The 24886-nt window shown below is 36.6% G+C and overlaps 2 protein-coding genes across 2 annotated transcripts; both read left to right on the forward strand.

Annotated features, from left to right (window-relative positions):
* The first annotated feature begins 1281 nt into the window (after positions 1-1281).
* LOC148160478 (interferon-induced protein 44-like) lies at positions 1282-11380 on the forward strand. Its single transcript, XM_088003858.1, has 11 exons — positions 1282-1359; positions 1965-2166; positions 3366-3518; positions 3662-3830; positions 4118-4218; positions 4297-4534; positions 9542-9654; positions 10256-10408; positions 10715-10883; positions 11132-11232; positions 11324-11380. The coding sequence occupies exons 2-11, from the start codon at positions 2110-2112 to the stop codon at positions 11378-11380; spliced, it is 1311 nt and encodes a 436-aa protein (XP_087859984.1). The 5' UTR covers positions 1282-1359; positions 1965-2109.
* Positions 11319-23146, forward strand: LOC106911523 (interferon-induced protein 44-like). Its single transcript, XM_088011815.1, has 8 exons — positions 11319-11468; positions 14505-14547; positions 16148-16181; positions 17562-17724; positions 18349-18498; positions 18653-18821; positions 19400-19500; positions 19570-23146. The coding sequence occupies exons 1-8, from the start codon at positions 11433-11435 to the stop codon at positions 19729-19731; spliced, it is 858 nt and encodes a 285-aa protein (XP_087867941.1). The 5' UTR covers positions 11319-11432; the 3' UTR covers positions 19732-23146.
* Positions 23147-24886: the final 1740 nt, after the last annotated feature.

The following is a 24886-nucleotide window of genomic DNA, read 5'->3' on the forward strand; positions in this document are numbered from 1 at the left end:
CATTAAATTATCTTAATTTACAAAGTCATGCAAAGTTGGCATTTTTAATGGACTTTTAATGCAACTTTTAGAGCAACTTTGCATTAAGTTTCATCATTTACTGAATGACACTTCATGACAACAGTCAATCATTCATAAAGACTTCTTTATGTTCATGACAGGTGTTATGTCATGTTTATGACAGTGTGATGTCAGTCTTATGCACACGCTTTCAAATAAAGTGTTATCCAAAAGGGTAACAATTGTAACACGGGGGAAAGAACCCGGATCGTGACTGAGGACGTGGCCCTTAAGCCAACTGGTAGACCACTGAAAGATCAAGTGGTCTAGAGTTTCCCAATTAGTTATACCCAGGCAGGTCTGGCTGAGAATGATGAAACAGAAATAGTATACCTGGAGCCTGGAGCGTACTTCGCCCAAGTTACTCCAGGTATCGGGACCGGTCTTTGCCTCTTGTGGCCTTTGTTTAATATCCTTAAGGAAAAGTTATCTTAATCCCTTCAGCGTTGGATTAAGCTTCACCCCAAAAACTCACATTTCTGTCTCCCTGGGCAAAACTCAGGAGCTCCACCGGTCCGACTTTCGGCGTCTCTTTGCACCGCTGCACCTGCCACACCTGCCCTGCTGTCAAACCCATATGTATCTTTTTTTATAAGTTCGAGTAAAGTTGTGACCCAGATAATTTACTCTATGGACTTTTTACAATCAAAATAAATACATACAAGACATTCTTGTAAATACAAACACTTTATTTGTATTTCATTGATTAATGTTTTAATCTCTGTGGTTAACCCTCCCCCTGTTTTATCATTTAGGTCCTCCGCCTCCCCCTCAGCCGGCTCCCCGTAAGTACTTTTGCTTTTCACTCTCACACAAAAACACACATGTTCTCACTGGACAGTTCAATCTGTTTTATATTCTGCCTTAATATACGGCAAATCACAGATTTAACATCACCAACTACTCCATGAACTTAATGTAAAAACCTATCACTTTTTAATAAAAAATTTGACCTATGTAAACTTAATCAGTTTTTTTTTTACTCTATTTAGCTCCTCCACCGTGTCCACGTAAGTTCAGTTATTTATTCAGGTTTTTACACAGAGAAAGTGGTTTTCATGTTGTTGCTGTAATTATTATTATTATTATTATTATTATTATTATTATTATTATTATTATTATTATTATTATTATTATTATTATTGCTTAAGTTTGATTGCTTGTGCAGTACCTGTGTATTTACATAAAATACAATATCAGCAGCAAATTATTCTGACTATTGCAAGACTGATTTTTTAAGACATTATCTAAATTCTCCATTACAGTTTTAACAACTCCATGGAGAGAAATAAAATGGGGGTGAGTACATTTGTTTCTGTACCTCAGCATGTTGCCAGTGTGTTTATTGTTCTTTCACAGTCTCTTCTTTCATATCTTAACAGTGGAGGAATTTATCAAACACAGCCCGGGTCACTTTCCCTTACACAGACATCTACATTCCCCCTATCAACATCTCAGACAGACTGGACTTTGTCGAAAAACAAAATCTCACTATGATCAATGAAACTATAACCACAACAACCCAGACATCAGACCAAATCATCCCAATGTTTGTGACTCTGCATTGAAAACAGTGAACAAGTGATGTTATGTAAATAAGACACAAATTTTCAGTTCATTTGGAGCCTGGTTAAATAAAAGGAATTTAAAAAAAAAGTTACACAAGTAAATGTAATTGAGTAAATGTAACTAGATACGACTTAATTCTGATTTTAAGGGATGTGGGTCTTACCTCATTGTGAGGATTACTGGAAATGTTTGACAAACTTGGGAAGTGTTTTTTGTAAATGGCCCACATGACTCTAACAAAGTGCAAATGAAGCCCTAAAGGATCCAGGAGCAGCAAGTTTGTTCTGGCAGATTAAATCACTTTAATTGTAACTCTTATTTTCACTTCTCAACAGAAACAGTGATGAACCTCTGCAGTACACAAAGAATTTTCAACCTCAAAATAAAAGAGCCAAAGCGATCAGAGTTTTACTCTATGGACCTGTTGGTGTGGGGAAGTCCAGCTTCATCACGTCCGTCAACTCTATTTTACAAGGCAGAATGACCAATAAAGCTCTGGCCAGTGCCACAACCTCTGATCAAAGTTTCACAAAAGTGGTCAGTATAACTTCTTATTGAATATTAAAGATTTATTCTTATTTTTACACCTGAGCAGCTAAGTGTTGTGAAAGCCTGTTGTAATCTTAGTGTTTATTATTTTTCTTCCGTCAAATGAAACTTTCCTTTACGCAGACACCTGCGTTCCCCTTATCAACTTCTCCGACTGACTTGACTTTCTCTAAAAACACAACCTCACTATGTTCAATGAAACCACATCAGCAGTAGCGGACTCATCAGGCCTGCCCGTATAAGACTGTAGTCTTAAAAATTTACATATTTTTAAGGTTGTCACAAAAATCGCAACAAAAATGGCTCAACAGCGCCCCCGATAGCATTCAAAATACCCTCCTCATTGACCTTACTGTATTGTAGAATCATTAAAATTGAGACAGTTGCACAGCTCCACAAAACCTACAGAAAGCTCTCTGGCACCCATCCATGGTCTACACCAAACAGGAAGTTGGCCATCATGGATCGAAGTTCCAATTTTGACCCCATCTGATCAAACTCCTGCTAGGGATTTTGATCAGTCTGTTTCCAACTTGATGAGTTTGATCATAGAGTGCGTGGGGATAAAAGTTACCAAAATGGGGATTTTTTTTTTTTTTTTGAGCATGCTACCATGCACTGGGCATTGCTAGGCCTCAAAATTTTGCATCTTTCCATCAGACATAAGAAGCTGCATCCCCCGACAACAGGAAGTACAATGTTTTACTTTGAACTGTCCCTAGCTGACCCCTGTGACTTAATCAGCATGACAGATCATTTAGTGACAGAAGACATTCTGGTGTGACTTGACCTCCAGCACTGGTAGGTTTTGGTGGAGAATGTGGGCATGGCACCATGGCGCCACTGTCATACCTTTGACTCTAGATTGTAGCCAAACTGCACCAAACTCCTTATCCTCTTATTAGCCATTTTGGATTAAAGCCACCATTTTGTCTGTTTTACACTGGAAGCAGTAACATGGCAATGCAAAACTTTTTCTTACACTCAGTGGTCACAGACTTATTAGGAACAATTTACCAAGAATTTTATTTTACTGAACAAATTTAAGCTTTGCATTGAACTAATATATGTATTTTGACACACATTTACTGCGCTTCTCATAGTTTAAATGTATTTTTATCCAATATATGTAAGTTGTTTACACACCAAAAAGTCCTTAACCTCTTTCATTTTTATTTTTCTTTCAGTATCAAACCTATAAAATTAAGAAAGAAGGCAGAGGAGACTTTTATCCCTTTGTGTTCAACGACATCATGGGTCTGGAGGACGGAGATGGAAGAGGAGTCAGAACAGACGACATTATTCTGGCCTTGAAGGGACACGTGAAGGATGATTATAAGGTACATTTAATAAGGTACATGGGTGTAAAGTTTTTACACGCAGCTTTAGGATCTCTAAGTCACATACATACATAGAAATGTATTACCAAAATTCTATACATTTTTATGCATATTTAACATAGAACATGTTTTTTCATGCTCAGTTCAGTTCTTCGTCTTCCCTTTCTGCTGGGGATTCTGGCTACAAACGTTTCCCATCCCTCAGTGACAGAGTTCATGTTCTGGTTTGTGTTTATTCTGCAAATGCACCACAAATGAACTCCTCCGTTCTAAAGAAAATGAAGGAAATCAGAGAAGCAGCCAGTGATCTGGGTAAGAAACAAAAATATACACTAAACCTTCATTCAGTAAAGTAATGTAACTGCAAACACAAGAATGCAAAATACACAAATTTTACTTCAACAATCATAGAGGTTGCATAAAGTAGGTAGAAAAACCATGTTGCAGATTAGTCTTTTAGACATGATTTCATAATTTCCATTTCTAAAAAAAAATTCCTACAGCTCATCTTAGAAGAATTACTTCTATATACTTGTTAAAATCAGTTTATTGCTAATACAATATTCAGATACAAGAAATAGCAAACTTTGTATCCACAGGAATCCCTCAGCTGGCGATTCTCACCCACATCGATGCAGCCTGTGGGGAAACAGAGAAAAATCTGAAAAACGTCTATAGGAGCAAATATTTAAAGAAAAAGGTGAGTCTTAGAAATGTTGATTCAAAACAGAATAAAAAATGAACTGACTCAAAATATTTTTGATGTTTTTAAATATAGATGGCTGACTTCAGCTCCAGTCTGGGGATCCCAATGAACTGCATCCTCCCAGTGAAGAACTACAACAGTGAAACTTATCTGGATTCAGACATCGACGCTCTGATCCTGAGCGCTCTGAAACTAATGATTGACTTCGGAGACGACTACACTGACACACTCTTGGAAAAGTTTTATCATTATCAATATATTATCATATACTTTCTTGTTGCCTTTTTATCTTATGTATACTATTCTAGTGGTTAGTTACACCTCTTTACTATATATATTCATTTACACATTTGGTTTATTTTGCTAAGAATTATTTTGCATTTATTGATTACATTGATATGAATGAACATTTACTAATTTGTTGCTGTTAACCTGTGTTTCCAGACATTGGATGGTTTAGATTTAGAACAATGGACATGTAGATGGTGGAAGTGGAAGCTGTCAGGTGAGACTTCATGGTATATGAAAAAGTTTAAGTTTATTGGTTGTTTCCCGTCATGAGGTGAAGACTGGGTGCAGAAGATAAGGATGCATTGCTTTTTTGGCGGGGGGAAATGAGTCCAGAACTGAAAGTAAAGTATGTGTAAACGTGTGTGAAGAAGGATAACAGTGAGAGCATCTCTGTGTTAGTTAGAAGGCCAATGACTTACTGTACCTCATTGTCTTTTCTTTGATCAAGCAAAGCCTTAAAATGAACATTCAAATTCATAGTATTCAAATAAAAACTGATTTTTACTCAATATACTGAATGTATCATATAATCCCGTGGGTCTTCCTATCAATCACATGATCTGTTAAAACTGAAAGTGAAAATAAAATCCTTTAAATACTTTTGTAACTGAGCTATTGTTGCCATTGCATCAATTCTTCTTCCCTGAAGCACATCAACTTTTCAGGTGGGTTCAGCAGATAAAAGACCTGCAGTATTATTAGCATGGATTAGCTGCAGTAATCCATGAATTCATGTGTTTGGGCAATTTTAGACAATTTTGGGTTTGTGTTAGGAAAGTTCAGCAAACTGTCATACCTTTGGTTGATTAGTTGGATTTTGTTTTCTGTGTTTCTTAGTTGCTCTTTTATTTAGATCTGATATGTTTTGTTTTACTTTGGTCCAGATCTTTCTTAGTTATTTTAGTTCATCACTATTCTGTTATTTCTTATTTTGATTAGATTAGTTTTGTATTGATTGCTCAGTCTGTCCTAGTATTTCTAGTCACATATATTTCTTCTAGTTATTCTTAGTTACAGTAGTTTAATAGTTTTTTGTGTCTCTTATTGTTTCCTGTTGATTTATTTTCTAGTCCCCTGTGCACATTTGCTCGCTCTGTCTCTCTCTTCCGGTCTCTCTCTCTTCCTCTCTTTCTCTCACCGCAGAGAGAGAACGAAAGTCAGCTTCTCAGTCTGAATTTCTCCTCTCTCCCCCTCATATTTGCGATCAGTTTGCCAATCAGCCCAGTTCTTCTCGTTTCAGCAATCAACCTCCCAGTACTTAAGCTCCTCTCTATCAGTCACTCCTGGCTGGTTCCTCCAGTCATTTCCCTTTGCTTCCCCGTATTCTCCCAGTGTCTCCTGGCTGGATGTTCTTAGATATATTTTGCATTTCACCATTTTTTCATTAAATCATCAAATTCAGCTCCTGCCTCTGTCTCTCTGTGTTTGGGTCCTACAACTTCACCAACCTTCAACATGATACTAGAAACCAGCCAAGGACTTTCTAAGAACGATCAGGTTAAAACTGGTCAATATTTCCACCATAACCTCACCTTGGGGAAGGGCGAGTGTTGCTTCTCACCTCAAGACAGTTTTAGAACCAGAATTTTCACTCCTGTCATCTCTTGGATTGATGGACATATTTGAAGAGATGGAGTTTAACAGACTCAATCCACCTCGACCTCAACTCACCTCATTTCAGGATCATCTACCTCTACCACAATCCTCCACAGTTCAAGACCACTCCTCATTGGTATCAGCCCCCCACAGCTTTTCCAATTGGTCAGTCTGTCACCTCTACCTGTCCTCGTTATTTCTGTCACTAGCTTCATGATTCCCAGCTTGCTCCACTTATCACAACTTTAAAACGCACTATTCACACCAGTTTTTCAGCAGCAACCTCCTTGTCTCCAATGTCACCTCTCACATAACCTTCAAGGCTGCTGCAGAACCAGCAGCGGCACCTGGCACGTCTCCCTTGCCATATGCCACTGTAGGAGTCAAACTCCTCCAGCCTCCAGATCCTCTTTGAGGGTTTCTCCGGCCTCAAGGCCTCCAAGGTCCCTGCTCTTCTGTTGCCAGCCTGCAGACTCTCTGCACTTTCATGATATTACAAACTATAGTCTTGTTTTTGTCCTAGTCCTCCTTCTGAGGCCGTCTCTGTCCTCTCTTTGGGTTGTTTTTGTGTTTTGAACTCTTCAGCAATCTGGTATCTGCCTTGAGGGGCGGAAATGACATAAGGATTTGCATCCATCCTGAATTCATTTATTTTGTAGCTTCTAAAACTAAGCTAAAACTTATTATTATTAGTAAAATAATAAAAAACAATATGGAGAGAAAAAACTAAGACTTCATTCTCACACTTTCTCTCATAGCACATTTTTGTCCCAGTCATGGGGGGTTCTTCTTCTTCACCTGGTAAGTAACGCATGGTTGTTGCAGTTTTATGATTTAAAGTTACTTTCAGTTTTAAATTACCTAACATAATTAAATGAAATTAACCTATTGTTAAATTATAAATTAATATTATAGAATATAATTCTAAACTGATGTGGTGAGTACTTGTCTAAAAGTATAGTAATGGAAGCATTACTAAATTATCTTCAGGGCAAGGTAATGATGTGTTTTGGTCCATTTCATTCTGGAATTTACAGAGAAAACACAGGAAGGCTAAATTTACCTGAGTAGCTTATCATATTGCATTTTACTGGTGTAATTTTAAATAATTACACCAGTAAATTATTGGTGTACATTACTATTGGCTGTAATATACGAGTGACGAGTCTATTACAGCCAAAAAACTAAACAAAAGAAAAACAAAACAAAGAGCCGGAGCCCAACTTCCAAAGGACATACATTTGTACCCTCAATATTTCTCTCCAGAAGACTTTGTCATTTGTACGAGCAAAACTGACAAAGGCGCTATCAGGAGATTATTACCTTAACAAGCTAAAAACAACTGCCTTGCCGGCAGTTTTCATCCACAAAGCGCCTAAACCCTACCGCCGGGCTAGAAGCACTTTAAATGCTACAGGAGCTCTGTGGCAGTAGTACCCAGAATGCATTGCAGTGTGAACAACATGGTGACGTTCATGTGACAATATTTTATCAAAATGTATTATAAAAAAATAACCCAACTAAGCAGCATACAGTATTATTACTGTATTGTTTTTACATCTAAAATAAATATTTCTCAAATAAAGTCTATTGTTACAACTAATCATTGATCCTATTAAAGTAACTTTTTAAATTAAAGTACTTCAGTGAAATTAAGCTTCAGTTAAACCATTAGAAATAATCATAGAATATAATTCTAAACTACTGTGACAAGTAATAGAATGAAGTCTAAAAGTATAGTAACGGAAGCAAGATTTGAATTTTAATTACAAAATTCAACTGATTGTGTCCAATTACATACTCAAAATAAGTTCAGTTACTAATTCTTCCGTTTATTTTCACTCTCAAACAAAACATAGCTAATCTTATAACAGTAATAGTTTTGACTTAAGTAATCTTAACCTTAATCTGTTTTGCTGTGTTTAGCTCCTCCACGTAAGTATAACTGGATTTACATCAAAACAAGTTTTTTGCTCCTTCATCAATTATCAAATGAACTGCTGGAATGTATCAAATGAATTGGATCCATTGTAATTTATCAAATACAAATTAAATCAAATTTTGCTTACTTTTTGCAAGACTAATTCTTTAAGACGTTGCTCTTTATCTTCTATTACAGTTTTAACAACTCCATGGAAAGAAATACCCTGGGGGTGAGTAGATTTGTTTCTGTACATCTGCATGTCACCAGTGTGTTTGTTGCTCTTTGCATCATCAGACAGTGAAACAACCAATTTATAATCCTATCAAGTTTTCTTAATGTTTTCTAACTTGTTTAGCTTGGCATATTTGAGTAAGTTATTATGAAGTTAATTTCAGGTTTTGTCAAAGAAAACAGATAAAACAATGTAAAAGGAACAACAGCTGCACAGTATGTGTCTCTCAACTGGCAGAATTGCAGAAAGAGTTGATCAGTGTAGATTTTTTCATAAAAAATACTAAAAAATACACAAAACAACAAAAAAAACAACAACAAAGCAACCCCCATTTTATTCATTGACAAAAACAATTCTAATCACAACTTATGTTTTACAGAATCTGTAATTATGGTTAAAAGAATAGAATCCCATGTAAGGTGTTCCTATGCCTAAAATTGAGTAGACATTTTTCTTCTTTTATTTCCACAGATCTCAAACTGTGTTTTAATTAACTTCATTTCCATAGGAGGTATTGAAGTTTTCCAGTTGATCTGCTGAGGCATAGATGGCTGCTGTACTGGAAAACCTCTCTGCATGTGGAACACCAAAGAGGAACAATATGCAGTTTCTTGAATTTTGTATAAAAGTGACCAAAATGTTCTCGTCTCAGGATGACAATTACAACTCTGATATTTTATTTAGAGTTGTAACATCAGAGTTTCAGAGATTCAGAGTTGTAATTTGAATAGTCCAAAGGAGACTATTGTTTGTCATCTAATGCCGAGATCGACTCAAAACCTTCCGTGATCGACGTGTTGCACCGCTGCTCTAGCAAAACACGAACAGTTCAGAAACAATATGAAATGGGAAAAAAGTTATTTCTTAACTGATTAAGTCGTGTTTTAGATTGTTCTTGAAAAATTAATCAGTCATGCCTGATGGGTGCACTTTTTACAGCTGACAGCCGCTCCCCTCTCTTGCAGGTACTGCGTACCCCCGCTAAATCTTTTAGGGGTACGCAGTACCCTGCCGTACCCCCTTACTTTCACCTCTGCTCCTACATGATCCTAACAAAATGTAAATGAAGCCCTACAGGCGCTCAGTAGCAACAAGTTTGTTCTGGCAGAATATTCTGTAAATTTTAAACTTACAAATATAAGTTTAAAATTTATATTTGTAACTTTTATTTTCACATATTAACAGAAACAAAGATGAACTTCTGCAGTATGTGAAGAACTTTCAACCTCAAAATAAAGAAGTCAAAGCCGTCAGAGTTTTACTCTGTGGACCAGTCGGTGCAGGAAAGTCCAGCTTCATCAATTCTGTCAACAACATCCTGCAAGGGAGGATGACCCATGAAGCTCTGGCCAGCTCCACAACCTCTGATCAGAGTTTCACCAAGATTGTGAATATATTTTTTTGTTCAGCATTAAAAGCTCATTCAAACTTTTAAGTGTCAGCTTGGTGTATCAGCTCGGTTTCTACATGTCTGAAGGAAAAGTTAGATGATACTTTATACTATAAAGTGTAAAATTTGTTTATATTTCATATTCATGCTCAAGTCAAAATGTAACCCTATGTTTTAAAGGATAAAATCTGCATTTGTGCAAGAAAATGTGGAGTTAAAATGTTTTTCTTGTGCCCTAATTCTGCTGAATAATCAGTAACATGGCAGAATGCACAACCTTTTCTGACACTCAGTGGTTACAGACTTATTAGGAACTGAGACACTAAAATTAGATTAGCACTGAGATAATAATTTTATTTAGTCAGACAAATTGAAGGTTTATCAGTGAAATAGTTTGCAAGGAAAAATATTTATATATTTTTAATGAAAACACATGGGTAAGGAAAAGAACGCACAATATATATTTCTGCTTTTATTTTTAATTACGTAAGTTTTGGTCTTCCATAGTTTGCAGCTCTTCTCACAGTTTCAATTTTCTATTTTTTGAAGCTATTTGCTTAGTGTTTACATAAACTTTTATCTCCTTTTATCCTCTCAGTATCAAACCTATAAAATCAAGAAAGAAGGCAGAGGGAACTTTTATCCCTTTGTGTTCAATGACATCATGGGTCTGGAGGAAGGAAATGGAAGAGGAGTCAGAACAGACGACATCAAACTGGCCTTGAAGGGACATGTGAAGGATGGATATAAGGTATAAATATAGACTTTTACTTTTAAAATGGGGCACCACATATCTCAGTGGTAGAGCAGGCTTATCATTTTCAGAGGCCACATTCCTCAATGCATCTGTCTTTTGCTCTCTTCCCTCTTTTTTCTTCCAGTCCAGGTAGTAATGCATAAAGACCACTAAAGCAAAAAAAAAAAAAAAACCTTAAAACTTATCCTCAGCAATCACCTAAAAGGCTCAGGTCCTAAATCCATCAAATTTAGCTTCCCTTATATGAGGTATATGCATTTAGTATCAATTTGACTTAATATACATTATGTTTTTCCACAGTTCAATCCTTCAGCTTCTCTTTCTGATGGTGATCCTGGCTACAACTCTTCCCCGTCCATCAATGACAGAGTTCATGTTCTGGTTTACATTTATTCTGCTAATGCATCAGAAATGAAGTCGTCCGTTTTACAGAAAATTGGGGAAATCAGAGAAGCAGCCAAAGAGCTGGGTAAGAAACAAATTGTACAATCAAACTTAAATTCATCAAAGTAATGTAACAACAAACATCAATGAGTAAATACTGTAAACACTTTGTCAATAACATTCATTTGTCGCATAATGTTGGTGGAAAAAGATGTGTTACAAAAATGAAATGGTCTTGAATGTTTCCCACTTTTTATGATTTGCTCCTCTGCTGTACTTGTTAAAAATATATTCATGTCTAACCCACGCAAGAAAAACTCTCTGTATCCACAGGAATCCCTCAGCTGTTGATTCTCACCCACATTGATGAAGCCTGTGGTGAAACAGAAAAAAATCTGAGAAACATCTACAGGAACAAACATTTAAAGAAAAAGGTGAGTCATAGAAAGATTTATTAAAAACAAGAGGGAAAGAAATATGTAATTCTGAATGTACAGCTTCATTTAAACAGATGACTGACTTCAGATCCAGTCTGAGGATCCTAAAGAACCACATCCTCCTAGTGAAGAACTACCGTCATGAAATTCAACTGGATCCAGACATCGACACTCTGATACTGAACGCTCTGAGGCTGATGATTTACTTTGGAGGCAGCTACGCTAAAAACAGTGTAAGTCTGCAGAACAGTGTGTGATATGCATGGAAATCACAGCAACATTTTGTTCAAATCAGTAAAAAAAAAAAGAGTTAAAATAGTGTTAGAGTCCTTTTATCAGGCAGAGGTGCACTTTCTTAAAGAAAATGTTTTTGTCGTTGAGTTGATTTAACTTAAAATGTACAAATGTTGGGATCCAAAATTTACATTATTGTTTGCCTTTTGTAATTATTAATAAATGTGATTAATAACCTGTCAGTAACAAAATTATTGATGAAGTTAACTCAATGTTAGTTGGCTCAATGCAGCAATTTCTGTATCTAAGTAATAATAAGTCAGACTTCTCTGTCTTTTGAAGGAATGACTTCAAAAGTACAGCATCTCTCTCTTTCTGTCTCTCTACATCATATTATCGAGCTGAATACATTTAACTTCTCTGCGTGTTATCACCCAATAGTCAGCCACATCCAAATTACCTCCCCTCAGACTCCAGCAGACTGACTACTGTCCAGCTCTCCACCTAACGGGTCCGAGAAGCCTCTAATTCCTGAGTATTACTCCAGATGAGAATTTAGAGGACATTCTGTTTAGGCTGGGCGCGAGAAAGATGCGTCTAGACTCTAACTACCTTCAGATCCAGAAGTTATGACCCTTTACAGTTAATGAAACAGTCATTTAAGTAGCCCGAAAAAGCCTGTTCAAAAACCACTCCTGTTAACGGTAGCTCTTTCTTTATTAATAACGTGCACTTTTTAGATCATTTTAGAAACTCGGCACGAGTCCCAGGGTCATTATTTATCATAACCAAAGAAACGTCTGAAGCCCCCTAGTTTACTAGGATCATGAACATTAACCAGAAGAATTGGTTTTTAGTTACCTTAATTAATTTAACTGTCCACAGCATCAATTAGACTTTAATGTTTTATTAGCAAGCTTTAGCAGGGGAAAATGACATGCAGCTTCTTAAATAAATAATAAATAAAAAAAATCAAGAGATTAACATATTTAAGAAATTTTGAAATTACTCCTCCTTCTAATCCCTACACTGTGTCACTGATCTAAAGAGAGGCTTTGGGATGCAGTTCCACTCGTCCCTAGATGCTGAGTTGGTCTTGGCAGCAGAAACCTTTAATTTCCATGGTCAGAGTCCTGTCTTGTTGTGGCATAATCCTTTTTAGAATAGATCCAAAGTTGAACTGGTGAATATCCTCCATGAACTCAGTTCTTTATCCATAAGTGATCTTTGTCTATCCCCCAAGTCCACTGCAGCGTAGTTGAAATCTTTTCGATTGAGTGTGGGGCTATTTGTCAAATCAGAATCCCAGGTTGTGGGTAAACGGATCTTGTTCCCTTCTTGGGCAGCGCGCAGTCTTCACCGTCCCGGGGTATCAATACGCAGCCATCAGTTGATTCTGCACCTTCGTGTGATCTTGACTCAAACGCTGCGGAACAAAGAACACCAGTTCTTCCTTCTCATGTATTTTTGTGCCCTCTATATTCTGGTGGTGAACGCCTCAGCGGTTTCCATACTCGTACTTTTCTTCACCCAACTTCCCCTTTTTCCTGGGTGTTGGGTGTTTTCGATCAACTGCTGACCTTTCAAACTCTTGAACTTCCTTTTTCGGTAACACTTTATTTGAAGGGGGGGTGAATAAGACTGACATGACACCATCATAAACATGACATAACACATGTCATGAACATGAATAGCCTTCATGAATATTTATGACTGTTGTCATAAAGCGTCATTCAGTAAATTATGACACTTTTAATACAAAGTTGACATTATTCAAAATGTCTTTGTTATGACAACTTGACATTAACCAGGAAATCATTATTGTTTAACCTTTACCTTTAATAACATAAAGTTACCTAATTTTTAAAGTGCAATCAGTAATACTTTTATAACAAATTTATATCAGTAATGATTTCTTGGTTAATGTCAAGTTGTCATAACAAAGACATTTTGAATAATGTCAACTTTGTATTAAAAGTGTCATAATTAACTGAATGATGCTTTATGACAACAGTCATAAATATTCATGAAGACTTATTCATGTTCATGACAGGTGTTATGTCATGTTTATGAAAGTGTCATGACAGTCTTATTCACCACCCTTCAAATAAAGTGTTACCCCTTTTTCTTCCATGCTCACAGTTCTGCCTCCACCCAGCCTCTTGTTGCGACACAGTAAAAGACACTTTTATCTAATTTTTATCTAATCTACAGTCATTACTTTTATCCATTTATGACCTCTGCTTTTCCACTTTCTAATCAGAATCACATAACTCATAACTTTAATTAATAGTACATTCAAAACAAGCTTACATAAATTTCAATCATCATTAAATCATAATTCAAGATTATTTCTTGCCTCTCGGCCTCTGTGACCCGTTTTCTGTGTGTCCTGGAAAGATCTCAATCAGTCCCAACCAGGTTTCACGACAAGTGATGAAGTTTTGAAATCAGGGAACATTTTACCATTTGGAACGATCCGATGTTTTCAAGACTGAATGTAAATTGATTCTGCTAACGCTTTCCACTGCCTTCTCCCTATGGTCCTTCACTCATTTGGACAAATAGCCTGCTCCATCAGAAACAACCAATTAGATCCAGGGGGAGGGTCTTAGTGCTAAATGTTAGCATGGGCACCGATAACGGTGTCAGTAACGCTACACGAACATTACTGACACCACTAAGACCCTCCTCCTGGCTCTGATTGGTTGTTTCTTCCTGGCAGAGTTGCATTTTCGCAGACGGCAATACTGGTTCAGGACAGAGATGGAGGAGGTCAATTTTTACAGCATACTGTCACGACATGTGGAGAACTTTAACAAATAAAAAGATATAGGTTTGTAAAAGTTACATATTGCAGCTTTTAATACTTCAAACAAGTAAATTCTTTTGTATTTTTAGAAGAAACAAAAATTTTAACATTTATTGCTTTAAAAGGTTTAGCATAAAAAGTCGTGAAACAAAAAGAAAAAAAAACATTCAAAAACAATTTGGACGGGAAAAAACTAACTTTTCCTTCTCTGTCTCTCTCACAGCACGTTTCAGTTCCAGTCGTGAGGAGCGGTGCTTCAAGTTCACGTAAGTAATACAGGATTGTTTGGTTGAAATACACGTAAATAATTAATTGCATCAGTTTTCTATTTTAAAATAACTACATTATAAAGTGAAACAAAGTAACAGTGAAAGCATTAGAAATTAACATTATAGATTGAAACTGTAAAACTAGTCACTAGTAGTGGTTTATCAGGTTGAGAGGATTAAGTCCAGCGAATTATAACACGCTTCACACTACAGTTAGACATTCAGCCGCACATTAACATGCTGACGGTGGTAAGCTACACTGTAGCCACAGCTGCTTTGATTCAGCCTGACAAAGGTGAGGCTGCTGTTGACACCCCTGAGTCCTCTGACCACTGGCCAGATGGGCGAAGTTTCTTGTCCAAGGACAAAACGAAGGAAACAGGTTCAAACTGGCAACCCGCTGGTTACAGGTTTAACTGCTACTGCTGTTGCCATCTTCATCCACTAGAAAGAAACAAAATCACCCAGAATAAAACTCTCATTTTATTGGCTGAGAGGTTGCCAGGCGTCTCTCGAAACAAAAAGTTTTGAGAGACGGCAGAAAATAATTCATAAGCGAGCAGAGAGGTTTGCAAGTGCAGATTTGATCCAAGCAGAGAGACGTTTTGAGTGTGAGGAGAAAGGTTTGAGAGAACGCAGAGAATATTTAAAAGGGAACAGAAGTTTTGAGTGCAAGCATTTTAAGTTTTGAGAACAAAAGATCCAAAGTCCTGGTTTCAGAATGAAAATGTGTGCTCTTGACTTATGGCAGTAAAATTCCCCTGTACATCCAGAATTGCTGTGATGAGCAACAGAATAAAATCTAAAAGTATAGTAATGGAAGCGTGATTTGAATTTTAATAATGTAATCCTCATGACAAGTTTTTTACTTGACTTGCTGTGTCTGTTTTATAACTTAGAAACAGACTGAAAGCAATGACTGTTTATTGTGGATATTTTAACTCACACAAATGAACTCACCTTCTCACTGAAGATATCAAGGCTGCTTTACCGCCTCAATATCCTGGAATTTAATGTCGATGTCAAATTTATTTATATAGCACTTTAAAAACAGGTGTAAAACTGTACCAAAGTGCTGTACAGGAACGACAACAACACAAATTGACAAAAACAGAGTATCAAAACATTACTTCAAATAAATGTCAAAGAATAACAATGAGTTTTCAGAGGCGATTCAAAGTGATCCAGGCTGTGGGCAGATCTAATCTGGACAGGTAAATTGTTCCATAGAATAGGAGCAACAACAGAGAAAGCCTGATTTCCTTTCCTGTCAAGTCGAGTCCGAGGAATCCAATTCAAACATTTTACACTATTCATGTCCATTATTTCATAAGCTCACTGTAAAAATTTACCATTTATTCATTAATAGTTTTGACCCAAAACAACTTAATGTATTGTGCTGTGCTTAGCTCCTCCACTGCCACCACTTAAGCAGAGCTTGTTTGTTGTTTTTTGCTTCTTCATTAAATGACCAAATGAACTGCTGGATTGTTTGACTAACTCAACCTTGATAATAAATCAAATATAATCTAAATGTGATCTTTTTGCTTACCATTGTGTGTTTTTTAAAGACATTTCTCTTAATTTTCCACTACAGCTTTGGAAAATCCATGGAGAGAAATATCCTGGGAGTGAGTAAATTTCTTTTTGTCCATCTGGATGTTACCAATGCGTTTGTTGCTTTTTTGCCTCATCAGGCAGCAGCTCACTGCCTGTTTAATCTCAGTTTTCCTTAACTCTCCTATTATGTTCATTTCTGAGCTGCATGAATTTTTAAATATGCGGTAGTACCAAAATCATTTTTTTCCCAGAAACATTTTTTTTAAAATCTGATTTCTAAGTCCATTGTTAAAAATTTCAGTCAATATTTAGTGCAATGATATTTTAACTCTTAGCTCCAAGCACAAGTTATGATATTCCCCTTGTTCGACTGTGTCCCACAGGGTTAAGGTTTGGTTCATTACATTTATGGACAGAATAACTAGGCACAGCCAAAGTGTTGAGCGGATCGGTTTGGTGGCCTTAGGATCGCATCCCTGTGTTTTGCAGATGATGTGATTCTACTGAGTTCATCAGGTCGTGATCTATGGCCTTTACTGGAGTGGTTTGCAGCCAAAGGGAGGCCATGGTATTAAGAAATACCATGGCTTCCCAATCCAAGGTCTTTGTTAACTATAAATTCGGAGTTTCCCAATTGGGTATTGACTTTATCCACCAAATAATCAAAGATTTATTTTTTGAGTCACGTCTTTCCCCTCACTTTCAAGCAGGACAAAATCTGATTTGTATTGATTTAAAACAGGATCCTCACATCAATACTCAAATTCAGGATAATTATGCATTTTAAAGAGAGGTGGGTAGAGTAGCCAAAGATTTTACTCGAGTAAGAGCAGCACTACTTCAATATATTTTTGCTCAAGTAAAAGTAAAAAAGTAGTCATCCAAGAAATTACTCAAGAGTAAAAAAGCAATTAATAAAAACGTCTACTCAAGTACTGAGTAACTGATGAAATTAATAATTTGATATTTAAAAATTGACATGGTCATATGTACCAAAATATAAAGTCAAGTGGAAGCATTGGTATCTTAAGGACCAAAATGACAAGAATTAATGTAAATATATAAATATAAAAAAGGAAACGAAATCAGGCAAAATATATTTTTTCTTAAATCCAAAATCAGTTTCTTTGCATGTAAAACTTTAACAGAAACTGGAGGTGTGTGTGTCTGGTGTCTCATGAAGTTTTGGTTAAAACAAGTTTTTTTTTTCATTCAATGGGTAGAAAATCCAGAAATTTTACTCAAGAGTAGAGAAAATTCAATAAAATTACTCAAGTAAAAGTAAAAGGTACAGCATAGCAAAAATACTCCTAAAAGTACATTGTTTTCTAAACTTTTCTAAAAAGTTACTCAAGTAAATGTAACTAGTTACTACCCAAGTCTGATTTTAAGGAAGATATTTGTTCTGGTAGATCACTTTAATTGTAACTCTTATTTTCACATTTCAACAGAAACAAAGATGAACTTCTGCAGTACATGAAGAATTTTCAACCTCAAAATGAAGAAGTCAAAGCCATCAGAGTTCTGCTGTACAGCCCAGTCGGTGCCGGAAAGTCCAGCTTCATCAACTCTGTCAACAACGTCCTGCAAGGGAGAATGACCAATGATGCTCTGGTCAACAACATAGCCGCTGATCACAGTTTCACCAAGAAGGTGAATTTCATTTTTTGTTCGGTTTTAAAGGCTCATTCACATTTTCAAATATTATGACTTTTTACTTGTGTCAGCTTTGTGTATCAGCTCAGTATCCATCCATCCATCCATCCATCCATCCATCCATCCATCCATCCATCCATCCATCCATCCATCCATCCATCCATCCATCCATCCATCCATCCATCCATCCATCCATCCATCCATCCATCCATCCATCCATCCATCCATCCATCCATCCATCCATCCATCGTCTTACACGTGTATCCTGGTGGGGTCTTCAGGGGTCAATGGATGAGAGGCGGTGTGCACCATGGACAGGCAATCTCCACATGTCTGAGTGAAAAATTTGCTCATACTATATAGTATAAAATGTGAAAAAATAGAGGGTTTTATTACACATTCACCCTCTATTCACCTTTAGAGGTTGAAATATACACCAAGATTTAGAGTAGCTCCTTGTTCAGATTTTTATTTTATAAAGCAAATTTCAGTTTGAAAATAAAATAGTTCATATATTTTGAAGAAGATTTTGCAGAAGATTTGTGTACTGCCTACATAAAAACCTAACTCTTTTTCTTTCAGTATCAAACCTATAAAATCAAGAAAGAAAAGGGAAACTTTTATCCTTTTGTGTTCAATGACATCATGGGTCTGGAGGACGGTGATGGAAAAGGAGTCAGAACAGACGACCTCAAACTGGCTATGAAGGGTCATATGAAGGATGGATATAAGGTATAAATATATACTTTTAAAATAATTTTTATCACCTAAAAAGTCATGGTCTATTTGGCTCAGATTCTAAAACACTATCACTACCTCACTATACTGTATGTGAAACTATATTATCCACACAAATTTCTCATAATTGCATCATTTATTTCCACAGTTTAATCCTTCATCTCCTCTTTCTGATGGTGATCCTGGCTACATCTCTTCCCCGTCCATCAGTGACAGAGTTCATGTTCTGGTCTGCATTTATTCTGCTAATGCATCAGAAATTAGGTCATCAGTTTTACAGAAAATGAAGGAAATCAGAGAAGCAGCCAGTGATCTGGGTAAGAAACAAATTATACAATCACATTCTTATTCAGGGAAATGTATGCAGCTGTGTACGCAAGTTGGTTGTATAATGTAGGAGGATAAAATTGTGTACAAAAGTTAAGGTAACATTTTTCTGATTTGTCTATTTTTTTCTTTTTGTAATGTCTTATTTCTAGATTTTCAAAAATGACTCTTATGGCATCTTAGAAGCATTCCTGGGTTTCTTCCAGTGTATTATAAGCCTGGCGGGTACAGGCTTTACTTGTACCCCCACCAGGCTTAGCATTGCTTACTTTATTAAGTCTTTTTAAAATGTTTGCATTTTCTTAAGAATTTATAGTTGATGATCAGGTATTAATCTAAAAATCTTTCAATAACACATAATTATCAAGTGATATTTTCAAATGTTCTGTCAACTTTAAACATCTTTTAACTCAAAAACACAGTGGGCCGCTGGATGAACGATTGCCCTAATGCCCAACCGCCAGGCTTAGCAAGTTTTCTGGGGGAAACCTTGCATTGCTGTGATGTACTTGATATATTAATTACTAATAATCTATAAAGTTGCTCAATAAACTCTCTGTATCCACAGGAATCCCTCAGCTGGCAATTCTCACCCACATTGATGCAGCCTGTAGGGAAACAGAAACAAATATCAGAAACGTCTACAGGAGCAAATATTTAAAGAAAAAGGTGAGCTGCAGAAACATAAGATTCTCTCTCACTGTATCAGACTCTTAATAAACTTATTTTTTTCAACAGATGACTGACTTCAGCTCCGATCTGGGGATCCCAATGAACTGCATCCTCCCAGTGAAGAACTACAGTCATGAAATTCAACTGAATCCAGACGTCGACGCTCTGATTCTGAGTGCGTTGAGGCTAATGGTTGACTTTGGAGACGACTACGCCAACAAATTGTGAAGCCACGGCACAAAATGTTATCCAGTCAATAGTGTCTGTTTAAAGTAAACTTTTATTTTTCTTTAAGTTGGTTTAATTTAAAACTCCAATCAGGTGTAAACACCAGAGAAATGGCAAAAGACAGCAAAAATACACTGTAATACCCAGAGGTGGGGACTCGAGTCACATGACTTGAACTCGAGTCAGACTCGAGTCGTTAAAATCACGACTTGAGACTTGACTTGAAAAAATGCTCAAAGACTCGGACTTGACTTTGACGTTCATGCCATTGACTTGGGACTTGACTCGACTTGAAGCTGTTTACTTGAAAAGACTTGATATTTTTTACTCAAAGTCTTAAAATTTAAAACACATTATTTATAAAGTGGCGTCATTAATTAATTTCACTCATTCCTATCAATATGCGCAGACCGTCACTCTGTTTTTCCTCTCTCCTTATGTATGTATGTGTACGTAGCTGCAGCACAGCCAATCAAATTAACAGGATTTGGACGTTGGCGACGCTACAGAGCTCAGGGAATGAAAGACGAAATAACCGCTCGAATATGCTTCCGCGAGTAATTTCTTTTGGCTACGTAGGTTATGAACTTTCAAATAAAAAACGAACTGCAACTTGTAAAACATGCAAGAAGAGAATATCGGATGGAGATGCCACGACGTCCAACTTTGTCCGGCATTTGAAGCTTCACAAAGATCGGTAGGTGGCACTTTTCTTTTGCTGTAAGATAGTTGACTTTAGCTAACTTCGTGTTAGCATGTTGTTGAGAAAAAATGATTATTTTTAGTGTTAAATACAGTTTAATCTTTTTGAACAAATCTTTAAACTTTGAACAGGTTTCTGTTAGTGATTTAAAATTAAACTATTTCTGGGTAAGTATTCAAAACTACCAAGGAAAATGGGGTGATCTGCAGAGCTTCTCCTTGGACCCCTGTGGTTGTAACACATAGGACAGGAGGCCATGGATTAACATATGCAGGAAAGTAGAGGCCAGTATCATTTAAATTACCTTGGGAAACAGGAACTTGCCGAGTTCACAGGGGATCAGAATCCTTCTGTGGATATCTGGGTTATGTGAAGATTTTGAACCACTAACAGTTAATTTACAAGATATTTCTTTTAGTTATTGATGGTATGCTCTGACTGAAAATTGTATTACTTAGTTTTAGAATTAATTTAGACGATGATAAATGGATTTGAAAACTGTATTATTTCTGACTGTTAGAATTAAATGAAAATGTTTTGTTTAGTATTAGAAAATTACTCAGGATTTATGCTAAATGGGGTTTTGGAAAATGATTGTGTTAACTTGTATACTTAGGATTGAATATTATGTTTTATAGGTTAGAAAAAGGAATTGTACCTCATTTTGTTCTGTTGATTTTATGTGTTATTTTTGGTTTAAGGCAGGACTCAATCTTTTGGGGTGCTGAGTGCAGAGGAGCAAAAAACTGGGTTTGTTAACATAAACTTTCCTTAAACTAATTACAGAATTTAAGTTTGTTCCTGAGAATCTATGTAGGGAGAGATAGCGGGAGAGACTCCGGGTTTCACACATATCTGTGAAATCCTTTTCTCTGTATATCCTTTATTTAGATGGTTTTAAAACCACAGGAGTTCAGGATGAGGCTCTCCTCTTCGTTTGTTATACAAAAGAGCAAATGGCCTTTGTTCACAGCAGTAAATTAGGGGAAGTTCTAAGTTTTTCTGAGTGTCCAAGGTAGCCTCCAGTTGGTCAAGCGGAGGTACGCCTTAATTGAATATATTAAAAAGGAAAGACACACCTACATTATAAAAGTTCGTGACCAGGAGTAAGAAGCCAGATAGCTGCCATTATTTTGTCTTTTTTGCACCAGCTCTCTCCAAAGACGCGTCTTTGCCTCTTCTTTTCTATCTTTTTGTCTCAGGTAATCAATGTATGTTTCTGTTGTTCTGCAGTTTCTGGTGTAAGTTTGTGCATTGTCTTACTTTTAAGTTATGCATTGTCTTATATTGGATTAAATTCTGTAATTCTGTGACGTCAACACGCATTGTTGTTTTCCTTGTGGCTACACGTGGCCCGCCGAGAGGACCTGGGATCCAGAGGAAGAGAGAGAGCCAAACTTTGTACCAAAGTTAACTATTATAGATAATATTCTTCCTTAACAATGTGTACTCCGGGTTAAATTGGTGATGATTTACCATAAATCCGGTCCTTCAAATGCCTCCACAAATAATGTGCACCGTGTTAGCTCAGGAAGCCGGTGGATAGTGAGCGGGGCTCCGGAACAGAAAGCAGATTCTGGACCTGAACTCAGGGAACAGAGTCTCTCTGTCCCATTATGATGATGAGTCGGGTCTAGTATCACCTAAGGATGGTTGGTGTATTTGAAGACATCTACGTTGGGAAATTATATTGACAATATATTGTTTACTGCAGTCAGTGCATTAAGTCAACTGTTTTTGACTTAATGCACTGACCGGCGTGACTGTCACATGTCGCACAGAACCCATTTCCAAGTAGTGTAGCTTTGCTGGGGAAAAAAAAGAAGAAATTTTACGTCCTCATCGTGCACAAATGACAGACAGACTTTTGGCCAGTTTGGTCTTTTGCAAATGCAATGCAGAACAGTCAACTGAAATACAGCATCCTCAATTGCAGATTTCTGTTAATTGTTCAGTTGATATGTTTTGTTTCTTATGTCACTCAAACATGGACACATAAAAATACATGTTAACTCAGTGACCAGGTCAGAGAAAAGAGGAAAAAACTGCTGTTATGGTTCTTTGTATTGTGCTGTGGAAATGTCAGCATTTTTGTCTTTTTTATTGAATATTAAGTTTAACAGAACTGCGCAAGTGGTCCAATTTAAAAATGTTTTTTATACTTTGTGTTCAGCTACATGTTCTATCATTTGAGATAAATACATATTTTAAAAAGAACAAATGGTCTATTATTTGAATTTTATGTATAATTGCAAATTATATATATAAAAAAATGACTCGAAATGACTTGAAATTAAAGGTTCCTGACTTGAGACTTGACTCGACTTTTGCCTGTCTTGACTTGAGACTTGACTTGACTTGAGGACAGAGACTTGAGACTTACTTGAGACTTGCAACACAGTGACTTGGTCACACCTCTGGTAATACCTAATTCATTTCTCCTTATTTTAAAAGTATATACAAACTCATTGCCTCAAAATTGTTTAGTTTTCATTAAATTCACTGAGTAACACCGACATTTCTAATTTTAGTGAGTTTAACTTAAGTTCACATAATAAATCAGTTTGTTGCTTAACTTAAACAGCACCCAAAGTTTTTTTTGTTGTTGTTTTTGCATATTTAGATAAATGTATGAAACATAGATGTCCTATTGAAAACAAATTTACTAACTCAAAACTATATATATAAAAAGAACTTTACTTTATTGAAACAGTTCTTGGCTCGTGTTTTGTTTGTTTGTTTATTTGCATCATAAAACACAAAGTCACAGAACACAGTCAATGATCGAAACGTAACATTTTGTCAAGTGTCGTTACACATGGGAATGTTTTTCATATACATCAGTATTTTAAAGTCTATATTTCATTGTTTTATATGTATGATTTTGTATATGTAGTCAACATCATGTTGTATTATTTTAAATGACTATTCGACTTTTTAATATATCTTAAATATCCTGTTTAAAAGCCCATCTAGGCACAGGTATTGTAAATTAGCTTACCCTGTAAGCGCTATGACAGTGGTCACAGTGTTTATTGGGTTTTCAGAATTTTATTTTATTTTTTAGTTTTAACTCATTAACTTACCCTATTTTTTTTATTTGTCACCTTGTTTTGCTTTCATGTGTATTGCAATGCGTTTACACTGTTACAACTATATTATTTTGTTTCAGTTGGTCTATATTAATGAGTCTGGAGAAACAACGACAAACTCAATAAAGGTGTAAAGCAAATATTAAGATGAACAGGCAGAGGAAGACGTGAGGAAAAGAGAAATAGAAACATGCTCAGCAGTGTTGTAGTACTTGAGATCGGTCTTGGTCTCGATACCGGTCTTAAGACCATTTTTTGATGGTCTCGGTCTTGTCTCGGACTCGACCGCATTTGGTCTCGGTCTTGTCTCGGTCTCGGGCTCTGAGGACTCGGCATTTTATTTCAAGACCAGTCAAGACCGCAACTGTGAAAATATCACTAAACGTGCAGCATACTGTCCACTTTATTTGTTAACATCTTTGTTTTCAGTGGATGCAAAACGCACCGATTAAAATCCAACTTGCCAATAACATGACTTATTGGCAAGTGTTTCTGTTTCTCCCCCCTCACCCCCACCTTTCACTCGCACGCGGTGCTCTCTGAGCAGTTGAAAATGTCTAATCGTCAGTAATGGAATAGCGCTGCATAAATCATAAGAAATCCGATAGTGACAGCTAACTCAGCAGCGCTTCGCTTTCACAGACGGTGGGGACAACCTCTAACTTTTTTCGTCACTAAGGGTGCGTTCACACTGCAGCCTGAAGTGACTCAATTCCGATTTTTTTGACGTAATGCAACCTGTATCCGATCTTTTCATGGCAGTGTGAACAGCACAGGTCAGATTCTTTTTCGAATGTGACCCATATCCGATACGTATCCGATTCAAATGCGACCTCGCGTTCAGGTCGCCTTCATCTGAACTGAACGTCACTGATTCTTAACAAATCTCACTATTCTGTGTCCTGATACATTTTTTCTTGCATATTTCACATACATGTCTGTAACGACAGTCCTTTGCGCCGTGTCTGGGTTTAAGACACCCATAACAAAGTCTTTCTTTTGTCTTATGCATTTCCTTCATTCCTCAAGTGGTTTGTCTTTGAACTGAGGGCAACTGTGAAGTTTGTGTCCTTTGTCTTGACAGAGCATGCATGTTGGTTTAACATTTGACCTTTGTTTTGTGCCTTCCGTTTCTGTCACCACTTGTGTATGGAGAACACTGGAGGTGGGCCTTTTTGTCATGTTGGGTTTAATGTTTTTTGCCCACATGCAGAAACACTCACAGATAGACTGGTGTAAAAGTTCAAAGGGTTTACTATTGTTCACAAAACTCAGTTCAACAGGTTAGTCAGGACTTGGGCTTCTGCAAAGGGGTCCGGGTGCAACCGCTCACTGAGGGAGAGAGATATGGTGAGTTCAA

The sequence above is a fragment of the Poecilia mexicana genome, unplaced genomic scaffold, assembly GCF_051168715.1.
Source record: "Poecilia mexicana isolate PSO_F unplaced genomic scaffold, ASM5116871v1 scaffold_2, whole genome shotgun sequence".
NCBI lineage: Eukaryota > Metazoa > Chordata > Actinopteri > Cyprinodontiformes > Poeciliidae > Poecilia > Poecilia mexicana.